The sequence below is a fragment of the Rhinatrema bivittatum genome, unplaced genomic scaffold (assembly GCF_901001135.1).
Source record: "Rhinatrema bivittatum unplaced genomic scaffold, aRhiBiv1.1, whole genome shotgun sequence".
NCBI classification, from domain to species: Eukaryota; Metazoa; Chordata; class Amphibia; order Gymnophiona; family Rhinatrematidae; genus Rhinatrema; species Rhinatrema bivittatum.
This window is the reverse complement of record NW_021820356.1, coordinates 447298-466381: the sequence shown is the minus strand read 5'-3', so window position 1 is coordinate 466381 and position 19084 is coordinate 447298. Positions and strand designations below refer to the sequence as shown.

Here is a 19084-nt window from a genome sequence, read left to right as displayed (position 1 = left end):
TTAGTTGTGGTGTAAATGAACTTTTTGAAGTTTAATCTATAGTCTAGGGTGGCTCCAAGGTCTCTAACCTGGCTTGCTAGTGGAGTAGTTGCATTGTTGGCGAAGGGGTTGTTATCGCTGGGGGAGATAACCATGAGTTCTGTTTTGGATGTATTAAGGACCAGGTTGAGACTCGAGAGAAGGAGGTTGATGGAGTGTAAGCAGCTGTTCCAAAAATTTAGAGTAGTGGAGATGTGGTCCGAGATGGGGATTAGGATCTGCACATCGTCCGCATATATAAAATGGGTGAGGTTGAGGCTATTGAGTAGCTGGCATAAAGGGAGTAGATATATATTAAACAGGGTAGGGGATAGAGAAGAACCCTGTGGTACTCCTTGTTTAGCAGGAATGGGTTGGGATTCTTTGTCATTTATTTTAACTTTGTAGTGCCTGTTGTTCAGAAAGGATTTGAACCATAGCAGTGCAGAACCAGAGATGCCTATTTCCATTAGACGGTTGATGAGGATAGTATGGTTTACCGTGTCGAACGCCGCTGAAATATCGAGAAGGGCTAGAAGGTAGGATTGTCCCTTGTCAAGGCCCATCAGGATGTTGTCTGTTAAAGAAAGAAGGAGGGATTCTGTGTTTAGGTGTTTCCTGAATCCGAATTGAGAAGGGTAGAGAATGTTGTGAGAGTCGAGGTAGTCTGTAAATCGGATGTTGACCAGCCTTTCCATTAGTTTGGCTATAAAAGGTAAGTTTGCAATGGGGCGGAAATTTACAGGATTGGCTGGGTCCAAATTGGGTTTTTTTAGTAAGGGTTTCAGGGAAGCCATTTTTAACGAGTCAGAGACAGATCCTTGATTGAGGGAGCAATTTATGATGTCAGCCAGAGGTTTAGCAATGGTGTTAGGAATGGTGAGAAGGAATTTTGTCGGTATTTGGTCCAATGGGTGTGATGAAGGTTTCATTTTCTTGATTATCGATTCAATTTCCAGGGATGATTGTGGTTCAAGAGAGTTCTAGCGTCTGTTTGTGGATAGTTAGTGAGGGATTTGGCTTCGGTGGAGTCGAGGGATTTGATGAAGTGTTAGATGTTGCCAGAGGGGCGAGTAGCTTTTTGATTTTGTTGTCAAAGAAGATTGCCAGCTCTGTAGATTTGTTTTGGGCTTCTTCTTCTGGGAAGGAAGGGGAAACCAGGGTGGTAAGGGCTGCAACATATGAGAAAAGAGTTTTTGGGTCATATAGGAAGCTGTGTATTTTTTTGGCATAGAAGTCTCATTTCGTGCGGATAATGGAGGTCCTATAAAAATTAATTGTGGTTTTGTAAGAAGCCAGTGAGGTAGGGGAGGGATCCTTTCGCCAGCGTTGTACTTTGTGTTGTAGGTCTTGTTGAGTTTCTTAATTCAGTTGAGAACCAGGGTTTTTTGTTCGTGTGGGCAGGGTTGATAACTTTTGAGGACATGGGGCAGATTATGTTTGCTACTGAGTGTGTGATAGTTTGCCAGGAGTTGATAGCGGAATCAGCATCAGAGAGGTCCAGGTTCGTTAGGTCTTTGGCAAGACTGTTGCTGAGGGTGTCCGTGGAACATGGTTTCCTGAACTGGATAGAGGATTTAGTAACAATGGGAGTCTGTTTTTGTTTTATAGATAATTCTGTAACTATCAGTGAATGATCTGACCATGGGATGGGGGTGCAGGAAGGTGGGGAGGTGGGCGAAATGTTTTCATTCGTGAATATCAGGTCAAGCGTGTGGCCTGCCTTGTGTGTGGGGCTGTTTATGATTTATTTTATTTATTTAAAGGTTTTTTATATACCGCGGAACGTTTCAAACATCACCTCGGTTTACAATGAACAATAATTTAGCAACAGGCTTTACAATCAATTTAGAGAGAACAAGCAAATATAAATCAACAATGCAATGAATCAGCATATGGTACAATTAAATCCCATCTAATCTTATGGGAGAAACTATGTATATTTACCAACGGTATATACTTCAGTAAATAATGTACAAATCAAATATACAATATATGTATAATTTGATAAATTCAGGTCGCGGAAAGGCAGAAAGTAGAAAGAGGGAAGGGGGGGGAGAGAGGCTGGCTGATAGAGTGGAGATAGAATAGTAGGAGACGGAGGCTGATAGAGGTAGGAGGCTATTGAGAGTCTAAGGGCATTATGTAAAAGCTTCTCTGAAGAGCCAAGTTTTTAAGTTTTGTTTGAATTCCTTGGTACAGGGCTCCAGGCGCAAGTCTGTAGGCATTTTATTCCAGATGTTTGTTCCTGCTATAGTAAATGATCGATCTCTTGTGGAAACATGTTTAATTTGTTTGAAAGTGGGAGTCTTGAGTTTGGCTAGGTGTATTGTTCTTGTAGGTCTATTGGATTTGTGGAATTGTAAGTGGTCAGAGAACCATTGCATTTTTTGGTTGTAGATTGATTTGTGTATGAGGGTTAGGACTTTGTATGTAATTCTCGATGCTACTGGTAGCCAGTGGAGGTATTGGAGTACCGGTGTAATGTGGTCATGGCGATGCGCATTAGTAAGTATTCGGGCGGCTGCGTTTTGTAACATTTGTAACGGTTGTAATGAGTTTTTAGGCAGTCCAAGAAGTATGGAATTACAGTAGTCCAGCTTTGACAATATTGTAGCTTCTAATACAGTTCGGAAATCATACGGGTGTAGGAGAGATTGATTCTTTTTAGAGTATGGAGTTTAAAGAATCCGTTTTTTACAGTGGCTGCAATGAATTTTTTTAGTGAGAAATAGTTATCTATGATAACACCAAGACTACGGACTTGCTGTAAAGCGAGGGGGCCAGCTTGTGAATAATTAGTAGGATTGAGGGGGATGTTACTTTGTGGAGAGATGATGAGAAGTTCTGTTTTACTAGTATTGATTGCTAGAAAGTTTTCAGTGAGTAGCTTCTTTTATTTCTTCAAGTGCAGAGTCCCAGATTTTCAGTGCATTGGGTAGAGAGTCCTTAATGGGGATGAGAATTTGCACATCGTCTGCATATATGAAGTGCGGGAATCCAAGTTTCATCAAGAATTGACATAAAGGGATAAGGTAAATGTTAAACAGTGTTGATGAAAGAGAGGATCCTTGAGGTACTCCTTGTTGTAGTTTTCTGGGTTCGGATTGGTTGATGCCAATTTTAACACTGTATTTTCTTTCATTAAGATAGGACTGGAGCCAGCAGAGCGCAGTGCCAGAGATTCCAATTTGAGATAGGCGGGTGATCAGGGTATAGTGATTGACAGTGTCAAATGCTGCTGATATATCAAGCAGAGCAAGGCTGTAAGAGTGACCTGTGTCTAGCGTTTTTAATACTAAATCTGAAAGTGATAGGAGCAGAGTTTCGGTACTATGGTTCTTGCGGAATCCATATTGGGATGGAAATAGTAGTTGATGTTCATTTAGAAATTCTGTGAGTTGTTTTGTTTATAATTTTCTCCATTATTTTGGAGAGGAAAGGAAGGTTCGAGACTGGTCGGTAGTTAGAAGGTTCGGTTGGGTCCAAGTCCGCTTTTTTGAGGGTCGGTTTTATAATGGCATGCTTGAGTTGTGTGGGTACCAGTCCAGTAGAGATAGATTTGTTGAGAATCTTGGAAATAGGTTTGGCAATCCTTGCTGGAGAAGAAAGGAGTGTTTTTGTGGGTATGATATCGAAGGGGTGCGTGGCTGGTTTAATCTTTTGAGGATTGCTTCGATTGTTTGAAGCCCATAGCCTGGAGGGAGGAGAGAAGGGCTTCGCAATTGGATGATGGAGAGGGGGAGTCTACATGAATGTTGAAGTCTCCTAAAATGATAGCAGGTGAGTTGGTGTTGATGTGTTTGGCTATGGTTTCGATGAGAGGAGAGGGGTCGGTTTCTAGGAACCCCGGTGTGGGCATATATAAGGCAGATTTGCAGCTGGATTGATTTGAATAGTCCGATTTCTAGTTTAGTTGTCGATTTGAAGGCTTGCTAGTCTCAGTTCTTTTTTTGCAATTAACATTGCAAAAAAGTTATAAGTATAACAAGATGTTATACTTATAACCTTGTTATAGTTAAATGTTCGAATACTCCTGGCCACTTTCTGCCAGTAAAGTTAAATGATAACAATATTGATTTGTTAACAATGTAAAACTTTCTGTTATACGTCTACTGTAATAAAGTTGTTTTATCTGTAAACCGGAGTGAAGGCTTGCTCCAAACTTCGGTATATAAAATCGCACAAATAAATAAATAATAAATAGACACCGAATTACTTCCACTTTTGGAAGGAAGGTGGGTATGTGTGACTATTTAGTACTGCTGTCCACAGAGAATCCTGTCACAGTTACGCAACTTTGTTTTCTCCATGGACAAAGCTAAGTTGCCTTACCTGTAACAAGGGCTCTTCGTGAGCAGCAGAACAAACCAAGCCATTGTTAAGCTTAGTTTTGTTTTTTTTGTTTTTGTTTTTAAAAATTTATTAATCGCTTAACACAATTGGCCTAAGCGATATACATAATTACACACACAGCATTACAATGAAGATTAACAAAAACTAAACTCCACAAAATTTAAATTAACAAAAATTAAATAATAAAAAACAAATCATCAAATCAACAGACAAAGCATTGTCACATTTGTATATGAAGTCAGATGACAAAAACTTCATTACAATACATCTCAAATGTAGTGTAAAAATTCTTAATCAGTTAGATGGCATTAACTTCATTGCTTACGTCTCGAAAGCACGGGTGAGAAGAAAATCTTTATAAGATGTTTTGAATTTCTTGAGATCGTCTAAAGATCTTAAATCAAAAGGAATCAAATTCCATTGTGAGGGGCGCCGCAACTGAGAAAGAAGTCTCTCTAGTACTGAACAAGCGAGCATGACGGATGGAAGGAACTTCAAGAAAATTCAACTGAGAGGATCTCAAACATCTAGCTGGTTTGTTGATTCTTAAGAGAGCATTAAAACCAAAATAGAGAATTACTCATACGGAGTTTGAAAACAATCAATCCTATTTAAACAAAATCCTTTCAGGAACTGGTAGCCAATTGAGTTTGCATAAAACTGGAGATATCCTATCACGACGTTTTAGGTTGGATACCAACCTAGCAGCAGAATTCAATAATAGCTGAACTGGCTGAATTCGACATTTCGGTAACCCAATGTACAATCCATTACAATAGTCGATATGCGGGAAAATAATGGCTTGGACAACAGTCAAGAAATCTTTTTCATGAAGCAAAATGACGTAAACCAACCAATAATCGCAATTTGAAAAAGCCAGTTTTAATTAACATTCTAATTTGAGGTTTAAATGATAAAGTAGAGTCTAACAAAAAGCCCAGACTCTTAATTGGGTTGACAAGAGAAAAAGACATAATATCAATTGTCAAAGAATTCTGAATTAAGGTAGATAATGATCGGTGGATCAACAACATATTAGTTTTATTGGTATTAAGCAATAACTTATTATGTTTTAACCAACGCTTTATGGTATTAAGGCAGAAGGTGAGAGAATCGATTGTTTCCTGCCATGAATTTTTCACTTTGACATAAAATTGAATGTCATCAGCGTATAACTTAAAGCCATCAGTAATGATGGCCAAGAGTTTGGTAATGGGAGCAAGGTACACATTGAACAACATGGCGGAGACGGCTGAGCCCTGTGGAACCCAACTTTAATGGAAGGGCTTCAGAACAACGACTGTTGTTCTGAAGCCATAGTGGGTAACTTCATCCGGTGGCACTGACAAGGGTTAATGCCAGACCCTCGCTAGCTCTGATTTTTCTAGAAAGCCTCTCAGAGCATGTGCAAGTGTTCCTGGGCAACCACCCTGCTGGAGTTTCCCTCATATTTGGTAGCTTATTTATGAACTATGTTTGCATTTAATGGAACCTCTCTGTTGGGATGCCCTAACTCTCCTGTTTCATTAGAATCCTTCAAGGATACATTTCTCCGAACCATGCACTGCTGAGTGACTGTCGGCTTTCCCCCTTGTTCTAGTTTAAAAGCCGCTCTATCTCCTTTTTGAAAGTTAGTGCCAGCAGCTTGGTTCCACCCTGGTTAAAATGGAGCCCATCCTTTTCGGAATAGTCACTGAGACCTCGCCTCCCGACGGTGAGGCTCACGGGGCTCCTCCCTGTGGGCGGTACCATCTCTCACCTCGGCCCAGGGCCCTCACACTGACTAAATCTTAACAGATTGCCAAGTCATGGACCCGGCACAGGTCTCACCAATCCAGGCCATTCCTGGCCCGGCCCAGCGAATCACAGAACAGCAGAAGATCCTAGAGACTTTGGCTAACACCATCAATCAATTGAACACTCGGCTGGACTCCGTTCCGACTCCTGTCAAGCCTAACTCAGGTACAGAAGTGCCACCTTTCCGACCTCCAGGACCCTTGTCGGCACCTCCTCGTTTTACGGGTGACCCCTTGTTATGTAGGGGCTTCTTGAACCAGTGCAGCATGCACTTCTCCTTACAACCTGCTATTTTCCTGATGTAGTTTCTAAAACTACATATATCCTATCCCTATTGGACGGAAAAGCACTGGCCTGGGTGTCACCTCTTTGGGAACGCATGGATCCAATCCTTAACAACCTACCGGGCTTTCTCGCCCTTTTCACACTGTGTTTGACGACCCAGGTCGAAAGGCCATTTCAGGATCTACGTTCCTACATCTGCAACAGGGCGCCAGATCACTGACTGATTACATCATCGAGTTTAGGACCCTCTCATCCGAACTGCACTGGGACCCGGGCTGCCTGCGTGCCATATTCCCCGAGGGCCTGAGTCCACGTATTAAGGACGAGTTGGTAGCACGAGAACTCCCTGAGGCCTTGGACTCCCTCATAGACCTCGCTGATCGCATAGACCGTCGTCTGCGTGAGCGCTCCCAAGAGATCACAGGAGCCAAGAGAGTAGCTTCTAGTGCTTCACGCACTTGCCCGACGTCATCTACTCCGGCTGTTACTACACCAAGCACTGAGGATAAGGAACTGATGCAAATGGGACATAGTCACTTATCCTCTAAGGAGAAACATCGTCGCCAGAAGGGCAGGCCTATGTATGTATTGTGGCCAATCGGGTCATGCGGTACCCTCCTGCCCACTCCATCTGGGAAACTCCCAGGCCTAGGATCCGCCGGAAGGCTCCTCCTAGGCCTCACCACACCCCCTCCTCTGTTAACTCTGCCTCTGCCCCTGGGTCTGTAAGACCTCCTATCTGACACCCCCTGCTCCATGGGCTGTGTCACTATTTCCTTTTAATAAAGACTCTAGACCAGGGGTCGGGAACCTTTTTGGCTGAGAGAGCCATGAACGCCACATATTTTAAAATGTAATTCTGTGAGAGCCATACTAACTACAACCCCCCACCCTCCTAACTCCCCCAAGAACTGCCAAATTAATTTACTACAACCCCCTACTCTCCTGATGCCCCCAAGACCTGCCAAATTAATTTACTACAACCCCCCATCCTCCTAACCCCCCCCCCCCCCCAAGACCTGCCAAATGTCCCTGGTGATCCAGCGGGGGTCCAGGGCTCGCAGACAAATCTTTAATAAAAAAGTAAAAATCTAACAAAATCCCCCACCCTCCTGACGCCCCCCAAGACTTCCAAAATTAATTTACTACAACCCCCACCCTCCTGACCCCCCCCAAGACCTGCCAAAAGTCCCTGGTGGTCCAGTGGGGGTCCGGGAGCGATCTCCTGGACTTGGGCTGTCGGCTGCCAGTAGTCAAAATGGCGCCGACGGCCCTTTGCCCTCACTATGTCACTGGGGTCGACCAATGGCAGCGGTAGCCCTTGTAGTAAGGGCAAAGGGCCGTCGACACCATTTTGATTACTGGCAGCCGACGGCCCTTTGCCCTTTGTATGTCACAGGGGCTACCGCCGCCATTGGTCGACCCCAGTGACATAGTGAGGGCAAAGGGCCATCGGCGCCATTTTGACTACTGGCAGCCGACAGCCCAAGTCCAGGAGATCGCTCCTGGACTGCTCCTGGACCCCCGCTGGAGCACCAGGGACTTTTGGCAGGTCTTGGGGGGCATCAGGAGGGTGGGGGATTTTGTTAGATTTTTACTTTTTTATTAAAGATTTGTCTGCGAGCCAGATGCAGCCATCAAAAGAGCCATATCTGGCTCCCGAGCCATAGGTTCCTGACCCCTGCTCTAGACTGATACTGTGTCTGAAGTCCGCTGAGACCGAGCCTCCCGACGGTGAGGCTCACGGGGCTCCTCCCTGTGGGCGGTACCCAGGGCCCACACACAAACTAAATCCTAACAGTGTCTCTCTCCTGCACTCCCCGCTGCACAGGCAGTGCCTCTCTCTCTCTCTCTAATAAAGATGCTATCCCACAGCTGTATCTGATATCTGCTGAGACCTCGCCTCCCGACGGTGAGGCTCACGGGGCGGTACCACCGCTCATCTCGGCCCAGGCCCACATTCCTACAGCAGACGTGGTGGAGGCAAAAGAATCCAAGAAAGCCGGGAGCTCTTTCTTCTCCCCAAGACTGTCTCTCTGCCTCTGCCAGCCCTTGGCTTGTTTTATCCAGGCTCACGACCTCAGCCTCCCCGCTCCAAGCTCTCCTTCCTTTCAGCACATGGCCGAGCTGTTCTGAAGTGACAGCGTGTGTGAGAGGGACAAGCTTGCACTTTTGCTGCCCCTGTTCTGTGGTGTATACATTATGGGCCCTATATTCCAAGCTTATCCAGGTAACTTAGAAGGAATATTCAGCCGCACGGCTATGCTGCTGAATATAACCAGATAAGTTCTAGTTAACTTTGGACCTGCTATTGAGCTTTCTAACTTATTCGGGTAACTTAACTGGATAAGGCTGAGTATAGGCACTTATCCAGTTAGGATAACTAGATAAGTAGTGCTGCCCCGATCTGCCCATTCCCCTCTCACTGACTATCTGGTTATCTACTTTGCTGGATAAGTGATTTGTCCAGATAAGTGGTGGCTGCTAAACATAGCTGGATATTCAGCGACCACCACATAGCCAGATAAATCCTACTTATCTTGCTAATGGGCCGATACAGGACACTCTCCTGTGCACGCGATTCAGTAATTTAATTTATTTAAATTAGGGCCCGCGGTAAAAAGAGGCGCTAGGGACACTAGCGCGTCCCTAGCGCCTCCTTTTCGGACAGGAGCGGCGGCTGTCAGTGGGTTTGACAGCCGACGCTCAATTTTGCCGGCGTCGGTTCTCGAACCCGCTGACAGCCACGGGCTCGGAAACCGGACGCTGGCAAATTGAGCGTCTGGTTTTCAAGCCGCGGGCCTATTTCAAAATTTTTTTCTTTTTTTTTTTTTTTACTTTTTTTAACTTTTGGGACCTCCGACTTAATATCGCTGTGATATTAAGTCAGAGGGTGCACAGAAAAGCAGTTTTTACTGCTTTTCTGTGCATTTCCCCGGTGCTGGCAGAAATTAACGCCTACCTTTGGGCAGGCACTGCACATTTTACTTTCTGAATCGCACGGGAATACCTAATAGGGCCATCAATGTGCATTTGCATGTTGAGGGCGCTATTAGGTTCGGGGGAGGGGGTTCGACGCGCATTTTCGACGCGCTATTACCCCTTACTGGTAAAGCTAGCACTTCCAAACGCGTACTGTATCTGCCTGTAAGTAACGTTTTAATATTGGCCTCTCTCTCTATCTACCTGTGCTACTGTTATTGAGTTGAGGGTGTAGTTCGACCTGTTCAGCAGCAGATGGCGCCCGGGAGCTGCTGCGCTGTCCCTGCAGCGTGCACGCCTATTGCATCTCCTGTAGATGGCGCCCGGGAGCTGCTTGTTTCTCCCCTGCAGCTCCTCCCCTTGCAGATTGCAGGAAGATCCCAGCTTCCTGCAGATTCTCAGCCCTGCCGTCCTCGCAGCCCCCCTCGATTGTTTGCCTCTGGATACCGGGAGCCCTCGGGAGGGCAGCGCCAGTGGAGCTCGGAGCGCCATGGGGACCCGGGACGATGAGTATGACTATCTGTTTAAAGGTGAGTGCACGCTGCTTGCCTGCCTTAGCCTGAGAGCTGTAGTGCAAGGGGTTCATGTGATGGGTGAAAGGAGCTGGTGCCAACCCCCAGCAGCCCCCACCCCCCATCCCTTTTTTTCAGCACTGCAGATGTGCTCTCCCAGGCTCCTCTAGCCTCCGCCGCTTTTCTGCTCAGACGCCTTTGTCCTAAGATTTGCCTTTGGCTGCAGCATAATCCTGAAGGAGATGGGGGCACGCTTCAGCCTCAGATGTGACAGTCTCGGTGGCATTTGAGCACCTAGTGATTTACTGCCATGGCGGGGGGAGGGGGCTCACAGTAGCTCTGCCCTGCACCCTTTTGTTTTGCCTCTGCCCATTTCTAGTGCGACTGGACGTACACAGGGACTGTACAGGCGCGCATCAGAGACAAGTCCCTGCTCCATGAACCTTACAATCCGGGCAGGACATGCAGACAGGACAAATAAGAGGCTTCATGACAGAATAGAAGGGGGGGGGGGAGGGTCTCCTGCAGCTCATCAGGACACAGGGAGGGGGTTTGGGGGGGGGGGGGTGATGCTGGTGGCAGTGGCAGCTCTATGGGCTTCCTTGCTAGTGGGGTGAAGCACAAAGCCTGCAGAAGCTTCCTGTGCACACAAAGAGCAGGCTGTGTGGGACTTCTTCTCACTCAGATAACACCAGGGCGCTCAGCATGGCAGTGGCTTTAGAGTAGAGACTGCCTGGTGATACAATAATGTCTTTCTTTTCCATCAAACGATTACCTTGCCTGCTTCTAGGCTATTATTATTATTATGGGCAAAAATATCTTGTGTTTTGTCATTCTTATGTGTTTGGGGGGGGGGGGGGGAAGATACTTATATTTTTCCTATGTCATGACCTCTCCTCAGCTGTTTGTGCTGTATTCATACCCTGGGTGCTGCTGTCTTCTCCCCTCAGGTTTTCTTTAAGCTGTTCATGCAGTATTCATACTTTAGATGTCTCGGGGTACTGCTGTCTCTTCTACTGAAGTTTCTGTTTAGCTGTGCAAGCTGTACTCATATTTTGGGTGTATTGGGGTGCTGCTGTACTCTTCGGCTGTGGGTACTGTTGGAGGGTAGGAGGGTGCTGCTAAGAGAGAAACATAGAAATGACGGCAGAAGAAGACCAAACGGCCCATCCAGTCTGCCCAGCAAGCTTTCACACTTATTTTTTTCATACTTAGCTGTTACTCTTGGCCCTTATAAGTAACTTTTTGGTTCTATTTCCCTTCCACCCCCGCCATCGATATAGATAGCAGAGCTGGTGCTGCATCTAAGTGAAGCATCTAGCTAATTGTTTAGGGGTAGTAACCACCGTAATAAGCAAGCTACTCCCATGCTTATTTACCCAGCCTGTTGGTTGCTGTCTGAATATAAATCCTCTTTTCTTCATCCCCTCCCTGCCGTTGAAGCAGTGAGCTGCGCTGGATATGTATTCCAAGTGAGTGATGACACCCCGGGGCCCACACTACTTTCTGCCCTGTGTTGCAGATAGTGAGGAGCGAGCAGCTCGGAGGTGCTGCCTGTAATGGACAGTGGTAGTAGACTGTGGCTTTTAAGGGAAAGAAGGATGAAACAGTGCATTTCTAGGGGAATGACCTTCTTCCAAGACTTAAAAGGCAGAACGGCAGGGGTGTTCTGCCCCAGCCCCTCCTCCCTCCAGGCAGCCTGCGGGGAAGAGGAGGAGAGAGAGGTTGAGCTGGAGCAGAGAGTACCCAGAAGGGCCACTCTGCTCCCTAATTCAGTTCCTCTCCTCTCCTCTTCTTCTACAGGGAACAGGAAGGGAAGGGGGTGTTACTGAAGCTGGAACCGCAGAACAATGAAAATGCTCTGAAACTTAAAGACTTCACCCCCCCTGGACCTAAATGATTGGCAGTGCAGTTGACAAGTTTCAGACTTGTGCTAATTCAACCATATTTTGTGTCTGTTACCCCCACCCCCCGGGCTTAATTTCAGGAATTCTGCCACCTTTTGGTTCTGGGGCTCCAGGAGCTGGTGTGACTCGGTTCTGGCTTTCCCCGCAGAAATGGAGCAGAGATAAGTGGTGCACAGTCGGTCCCAGCTCTCCTGCAGAGCCAGAGCAGAGCACAGGTCATTTCTGGGCCCACAGGAAGCAGAGCGGAGCGGAGCATGTGGAAGCTGCTTACTCTGAGACAAGACAGCCTCGTGACCTTGGGGGTGTTTTTTTTTGTGCAATTTCCCGGCACAGCTGAGAAGGCCATGAGGTAGAGCGCCAAGGCTGACGAGGCAGGAGGTGAATGCCTGTCAGCTTCACTACATATTAACATATATAGTAACACAGTAACGTGGTAATGAAGGCAGAAACGGATCAAAGGGTCCATCCGGTCTGCCCAGCAAGCTTAGGGTAGTAACTGCCGCTCTGTGCAGGCCACTCCCATATTTCTCTTAAGGGTAGTAACTGTCGTGCTGCGCAGTTATCCCCAAACCTTATGATACCATAGACATTTCAGCTGGTAACATTTATTTTGGGTGATGAGCTTTCTTGAAAATTCATTCAGTGCTGCTTGACCTGCCTTGCTTATGGACTTGGCCATAGAAGCAGTCCCGTGCTTTTTCCCTTATCCCTGTGTATCACTATTCCAGATCGTAGATGTCGGGGGCCCTTGGATGTTGTCTGAAGCCAATTCCTCTTTGCCCCCTTGCCATCTGAGCAGGGAGCATCTGTAGCACCAGCAAGTTACACCCCCCCCCCCCCCCCCCCCGGCACGTCAGCCATTTCCATCCTCTAGCCATCTGAGCGGGGAGCATAAGAACATAAGAACATGCCATGCTGGGTCAGACCAAGGGTCCATCAAGCCCAGCATCCTGCTTCCAACAGTGGCCAAACCAGGCCACAAGAACCTGGCAATTACCCAAACACTAAGAAGATCCCATGCTACTGATGCAATTAATAGCAGTGGCTATTCCCTAAGTCAACTTGATTAATAGCCGTTAATGGACTTCTCCGCCGAGAACTTATCCAAACCTTTTTTGAACCCAGCTATACTAACTGCACTAACCACATCCTCGGGCAACAAATTCCAGAGTTTAATTGTGCGTTGAGTGAAAAAGAATTTTCTCTGATTAGTCTTAAATGTGCTACTTGCTAACTTCATGGAATGCCCCCTAGTCCTTCTATTATTCGAAAGTGTAAATAACCGATTCACATCTACTCGTTCTAGACCTCTCATGATCTTAAAGACCTCTATCATATCATATATGTTGCAGTTGGATTAAAAGCATCGAGGCTTATTGGTTAAGGATAGCACTTCCATGCCTTCTGCTAGGGGTAGGAACCGCCACTCCAGCAAGTTACCCCCCTGCACACTCTTCTCATTTCCGCCCTCCAGCTCCACAGCATTTATCCCGTGCCCCTTTGAATTCGTTGACTGTTTTCGTCTCCGCCGCCTCCTCCGGAAGGGGAAAAATGAATACCGGAGGTGCACGCGTGGAGAGTGGGTGAGAATCCAGTTTATTGTGGGATGTGAACGCGTGAGGGGATTGAAGGGACTGTGAGATGAGAGTGGGGAGGGCAGCCTGTGATCTGGGGGTGATTGGAGGGAGCAGGGAGAGAGTGAGTGAGGAGAGCAGGTGCTGCCGCTCCCTCCCTTCCTCCCTCCCGCCGAGGAGATAAGGAGTTGGGCTGCAGGTTTAAACCTAAAGATGAGAGATTAATAATAATAATTGCACTATGGGACGGTGGACTACCGAGAAGATGGTTCACTGCCTGCACAGAAAAAAAATGGTAAGACAGTTAAATACAGACTCTGTAAAACCGAAGTAAGCACGGTGGGTTACACATCATGTCGCTGGGGGCGAGCTGCGGACATTAGAAAGCTCGTATACAGAACAGCACAGTACAGTGCCCCAGCTGTACCGTAACATCACCGCACCAGGAACGTACTGAAAGGATTATAGAGACTAAAGACATTGGAAGAGACGTGCCCCAGGTGATCATAGTGATGAAAAGCTTGATGCAAGAAAACCAGACATTGTGGTAATGCAGCAAAAACACAAGACCAGCCCTGCTGACAGCAGAGTCAGTACCACGTGACAAGTCTGTACAACATATCAGCAGGGGCGTCATTAGCCCTGGGCACCTGGGGCCCATTCCCCGAGGCTCCTTTAACAGCTGTCGGGCCACGGAGAAAAGGAAAAGACCACAGACCCCCATCCCGTAGTGGCCAAAGAAAAAGCCCAACAGGCCACCACGAACTCCATCCCCCGGTGGCTGAAGAGGAGCCCCGACGGGCCACTCGGACCTCATCCCGCAGCAGTCAAATTGGAAGCCCAATAGGTAGCCACAGACCCCATCCCACGGCAGCCGATGAAAGGGTCCAAAGAGAGAGAGAGAGAGCCTGTATGATGAGTGTGAGGGAACTTGTGGGAGTGAGAACATTTGTTTTTTTTTTGTTTTTTTGAAATTTAAGTTTTATTCATTTTAAAGTTACAAAACACAGCATTCATGCTTAACTACCAAACGACAACACTGCCATAAAAACAAAACAAATCAAAATGGTCTATGCATACAGTGATTACACCAACGTTACAGAGAAATAGTATGGCATAGAATAGAAAACAGCAGGGTCAGGATGGACTGTCTTTAACAGCACTAGTGAATGCCCGAAACCCAAAACCCCTACCTCAACCCCACCTCCCCCTACCCCACCCTACATGAACCAGTCAATAAACATCAGTTAGAAACAGCTAACAAACAGATGTTCCAAAATAAATATACACTGCTAGCAATATAAAAGCAATATACAATAATCAGAAGTTGGTAATGTGGTTAATAAATGGTTGCCAGATTTTATGAAATACTTTTTCCCTGTTGTTCTTAAGAGCAGTCATAGAGGCCAGTTTATAATAATCATGTAATCGCTCTAAAACCTTATCTAATGTAGGCGTTTGCACTCATTTCCACTGTGCTGCAATGAGGCTGCGCGCTGCTACAAAAAATTGAGCACATAGCCTGGCCTGAGTATTCGAGATGACCTCTGGGTATATACCAAGTAAGGCCATGGCCGCCGAAGGTATCACCTCTATCCCTAAAATTTTACTAATCCCAGGAATAAAGAGCCACCCAAAATGGTTTAATGAGAGGGCATGTCCACCATATGTGGAAGTAGGTACCCATGCCTCCACATAGGCGCCAGCAATCGTCAGGAGTCGAAGGATAAATCCTGTGAAGTCTATCGGGCGTAAGATACCACCGATAGATCATCTTGTAGCAGTTCTCTTGCATTACTGCTGATATGGAACATGTCCCAGCCATACGCATACCTTCCTGCCAGCTACTGTCAGACAGGTGTTCTTGTAAATCCTCTTCCCACAACCCTTTGGGTGAGAACATTTTGTGTGTGACAGAGCCTGGGTTGGTGTCTGAGAAGAAGCCTGTGCGGGTTGAGAGCATATATGTGCATGTGCTGTGAGAGGGAGCCTGTGGGGTTTAGAGCAAGCGTGTATGTGTGAGAGAGCGAGAGAGGAAGCATGTATGACAGCATATATGTGTGTATGTGAAAGAGCGCGAGAGGAAGTGTGTATGAGATCATGTGTGTGTGAGAGGGAGGAAGTGAGTATGAGAGCAGGTGTGTGTATGTATGTGTGTGTGTGTGTGTGTGTGAGAGAGAACGTGTGTGTGAAAGTATGTGTGAGAGAGGGCGTGTGCATGTGTGTGTGTATGAGAGACCAAGAGACAGGGAGTGTGTGTGAGAGAACGAATTGTATGGTATAGAATGTATTTATATGAGAGAGAGGATAATGTTTCTGCATCCCCTCACCCCACTAATCCAAGACATCTCAGGGTGACTGGAAATCATCAACTATGAAGAGCAGGCCATTTTTATCCTTATGAGTTTTAATTATTAAGTGTTATATTATGTGTCTGCTGTTTTGAAATAATTGATTGCTGTTTGGTAAATGTTAACATATTTTAGTTTCTAATTATTGGATGTTATTTTATTCATCAGCTGATCTGAATATGTATTCTTTTTATTAGCATGGTTTTACTATTATGAATAATATTTAATATTTCTTGATTTTATTGTTTATTGTTAGGAATAGTGATGTGTCTGGTTTCTATTTCTGCACTACATACAGAGTCTGGTTTTCTTGCTGTTTCCAGTTACGTTTTTGTCTGCACATCTGTATACTTTATGGTCTCTTTATTCTGTATTTGGTGAGTGTCTATCTGTATTCTGCCAGTGTGTAGCAATCTACAGCAGCCTGACTTGTTGTGTTTCCCTAATAGGAGGTGTACTGGTGTTTTAGGGCCTGGTGTAATATTTGCAGGATTTCCTATAGATTCTGAATACATTTTTGCAGGATTTTATATTATTATACAATGTTCGGGGCTGCTGCTGCTGCTACTAAGGTACATCAGAATTTGAAAGTTATTTTTGTAGGGTGAGTGGAAGGGAAATGTCCTTGTTAGGGGAATTTCTGTGAAAGCAAAGGTACTGCAGAACTTGAGGTGCAGGTTTTATATGGGGTTCTGTCCTAGCCTATAATAGACCCAGACTTCTCACTCTCATATGGAAGACTTTTTATTGATTGACTGCTCTTGAATAAGTTAAGTGCCAGCTTTACGAGGTGGTTGAAACTTTCCAGGGCTTCTTTCTTACTTAGACAGCTGAAGGGAAGGCAGAACAGAGAGTATTTGTGTGATGTCCAATTTTTTTGTTTTTATAGGATTGTTCTTGGGGGCAGGGGGAAGCCGGTCTGATCGTGATTAAATTGTCAAAATCTCAGGGGGAGGGGAAAAGAAGGCTTATGGGGCCCATGCCCTGGCAACACCTCTAACCTCCAGTGTCAAAAATGCCATCTAAGACCAAGGCAGTGTGGCTTAAAGACACAGAAATACTTCCCATGCCACTGGCCTGATTAAAAGGAACGTCCAGGCACACCTTGATATGTTACCTCTCATATTACACTCTATGGGAAGCTCTTTTGGTGCAATGCAAGTATTGAGGTGAGCACTAGAGGCAAATTTGAGAGACTTGAGATCCCTACTCAGTATATCCTGGCTTATGAGCGAGGTTTTCCTTGTCATGGTGTGCATAAAACACTCCCCCAAATGAATACAAATCAGAAGGAACAAGGGCGATGTTTATCATGTGTTTTGAAGAGACGATTGAGTTCTGTACAATGCTTTTCAAGTGCTGCTATCGTGATCGATGATTGGATGTGTTTCTGTGATCACTGCAGGGTAGCGGTGGGACATGCCCATGCATCCGTGGCATGGGATAGGCTTTGGAAAATGCAGTTGTCCGCTTGCTGCCCGGGAGTTGATTTCGAGTGCCAGCGAGGGGAAGGACAAGGCCAAAGAACCCCCCACGGCAGCCAAAACCAGAAGTAGCAGGGCAGAACATGCCATCAGGGCACCCTTCCTAACCACCCCCCCTACTGCTGAGCAAAAATAGTAGGCCCGAAGGAGACACATGCAGATGCATCTCCGGCCCTGATCAGGGCTGAGGTCGGGGAGGGAAATAGGAGGATGATCGGGGCCTGGGGGGGGGGGGTGGGGTGGCAGCAGTGGGGCTCCAGGGTGAAGAGAGAGGACTGAAGCAGGATTGGGGGAGGAGAGGAGGAGAGTGAGAGAGCTGCGTGGGGGGGGGGGGGGTACAGTCGGAGAAGAAATGCACTCACCATGTGCTGCATCCATTCTTCCCCCTCCCTCATAGGGGAGGGAGTAAATGGTGAGTGCCTTCCATCCTTGGCGAGTAGGTCCTGTAGGGATTTCTGAATCCTTGCAGTGAGACGTGCTAGGGCATTTAGAGAAACCTGCGGCCTGACTGGACAGGCGAGGCGTTTGCCGTGCCAGTTTTCTGGAGCGCAGTATGGGGGCTATCGCTTGTACCCCTCCTCCCTGACAAGGCATGGAGGTGCAGGACTAGGGTTATGGCACAGGCAGTCTGCGCTCCGAGCTCCACGGCCTTCTCCTGACCCAGCAAGCAAGCTGGCTTCCCGCCCTGCACGCTCTCTCCGGACGGCACCGGCGGGAAGGAAACAGATATTTGCCCGGTCTTGTTTCCTTGTGTCCTGCTATCAGCTGCAGGCAGATGCCGAGGGTTTCCCCCCACCCTCTCGCAGGCAAGGCAGGATGTCCACGGGGCAAGGTTAGTGCTCAGTCAGCCAGGCAGTAGTGACAGGGACCCTCCTCTTCCTCCCTTGCAGAGCAGGCAAAGGCCACGTCAGTAAGGCCGATAATCCCATCCCTAACTCTATGTGCACAGTGCGGTTCCACATTAGGATTTGCCACCGTGTCATAAGGTTTCCATATTGCAAGTCACGTCACTTCACTTTATTTTGTTATTTATTTGAGTTTTATATTCCACTTTTCGGCGCTTCAAAGCGGATTTACGTTCAGGTACTGTGGGTGTTTTCTTATCACTGTGGACACTCTTTTTACTTTCGGGACCTCTGACTTAATATCGCCATGATATTAAGTCAGAGGGTGCACAGAAAAGCAGTTTTTACTGCTTTTCTGTGCACTTTCCCGGTGCCCAGAGAAATTATAATTTCTGAAAGTAAAATGTGTGGCTTGGCTGCACATTTTACTTCCTGTTTCGCGCGGGAATACCTAATAGGGCCATCAACATGTATTTGCATGTCGCGAGTGCTATTAGGTTCGGAGGGGTTGGACGCGTGTTTTGGACGCGCTGTTGCCTCTACTGAATAAGGGGAAAAGCTAGCGCTCAAAACGCGCGTTCAATCGCGGGTTAACGTGCGCTCCTTGGAGCGCACTGTACTGTATCGGCCCGAAAGAGAGGATTGATAGAGGTTTACAAAGATCTTGAGTGGGGTGAAACTGGTACATAGGGAGTGGTTATTTGCCCTTTTAAAATAGTACTAGGTCTAGGGGGTCGCTCCATGAAACTAACAAGCAGCAGAGTTTAAAACAAATTAGAAAGTATTTTTCAGTCAGCCGGGCAGTGGTTGCTGGAGGACATCAGTCCAGGCCAGTACGTACAGGTTGTACGGTTTGGTCGAGCGGGGTTAAGGTTTAGACCATGTCTGGAGAGCGGGTCCATGAATAATGAAGCAGATCTGAGGATCCCATTTCTTACTCTGGGAGACAGCAAGGTGGGCCAGTTGGGATCTG

General features: G+C 46.6%; 1 protein-coding gene across 1 annotated transcript in view; it reads left to right on the top strand.

Annotated features, from left to right (window-relative positions):
* The first annotated feature begins 9799 nt into the window (after positions 1-9799).
* The window catches only part of LOC115081565 (ras-related protein Rab-11B-like), a 58328-nt gene continuing 49043 nt past the window's right edge, over positions 9800-19084 (top strand). The window contains exon 1 of the mRNA XM_029585993.1: positions 9800-9968. Within this exon, the coding sequence (XP_029441853.1) occupies positions 9929-9968 (40 nt within the window). The 5' untranslated portion in view covers positions 9800-9928. The remainder of the gene's footprint in view (positions 9969-19084) is intronic.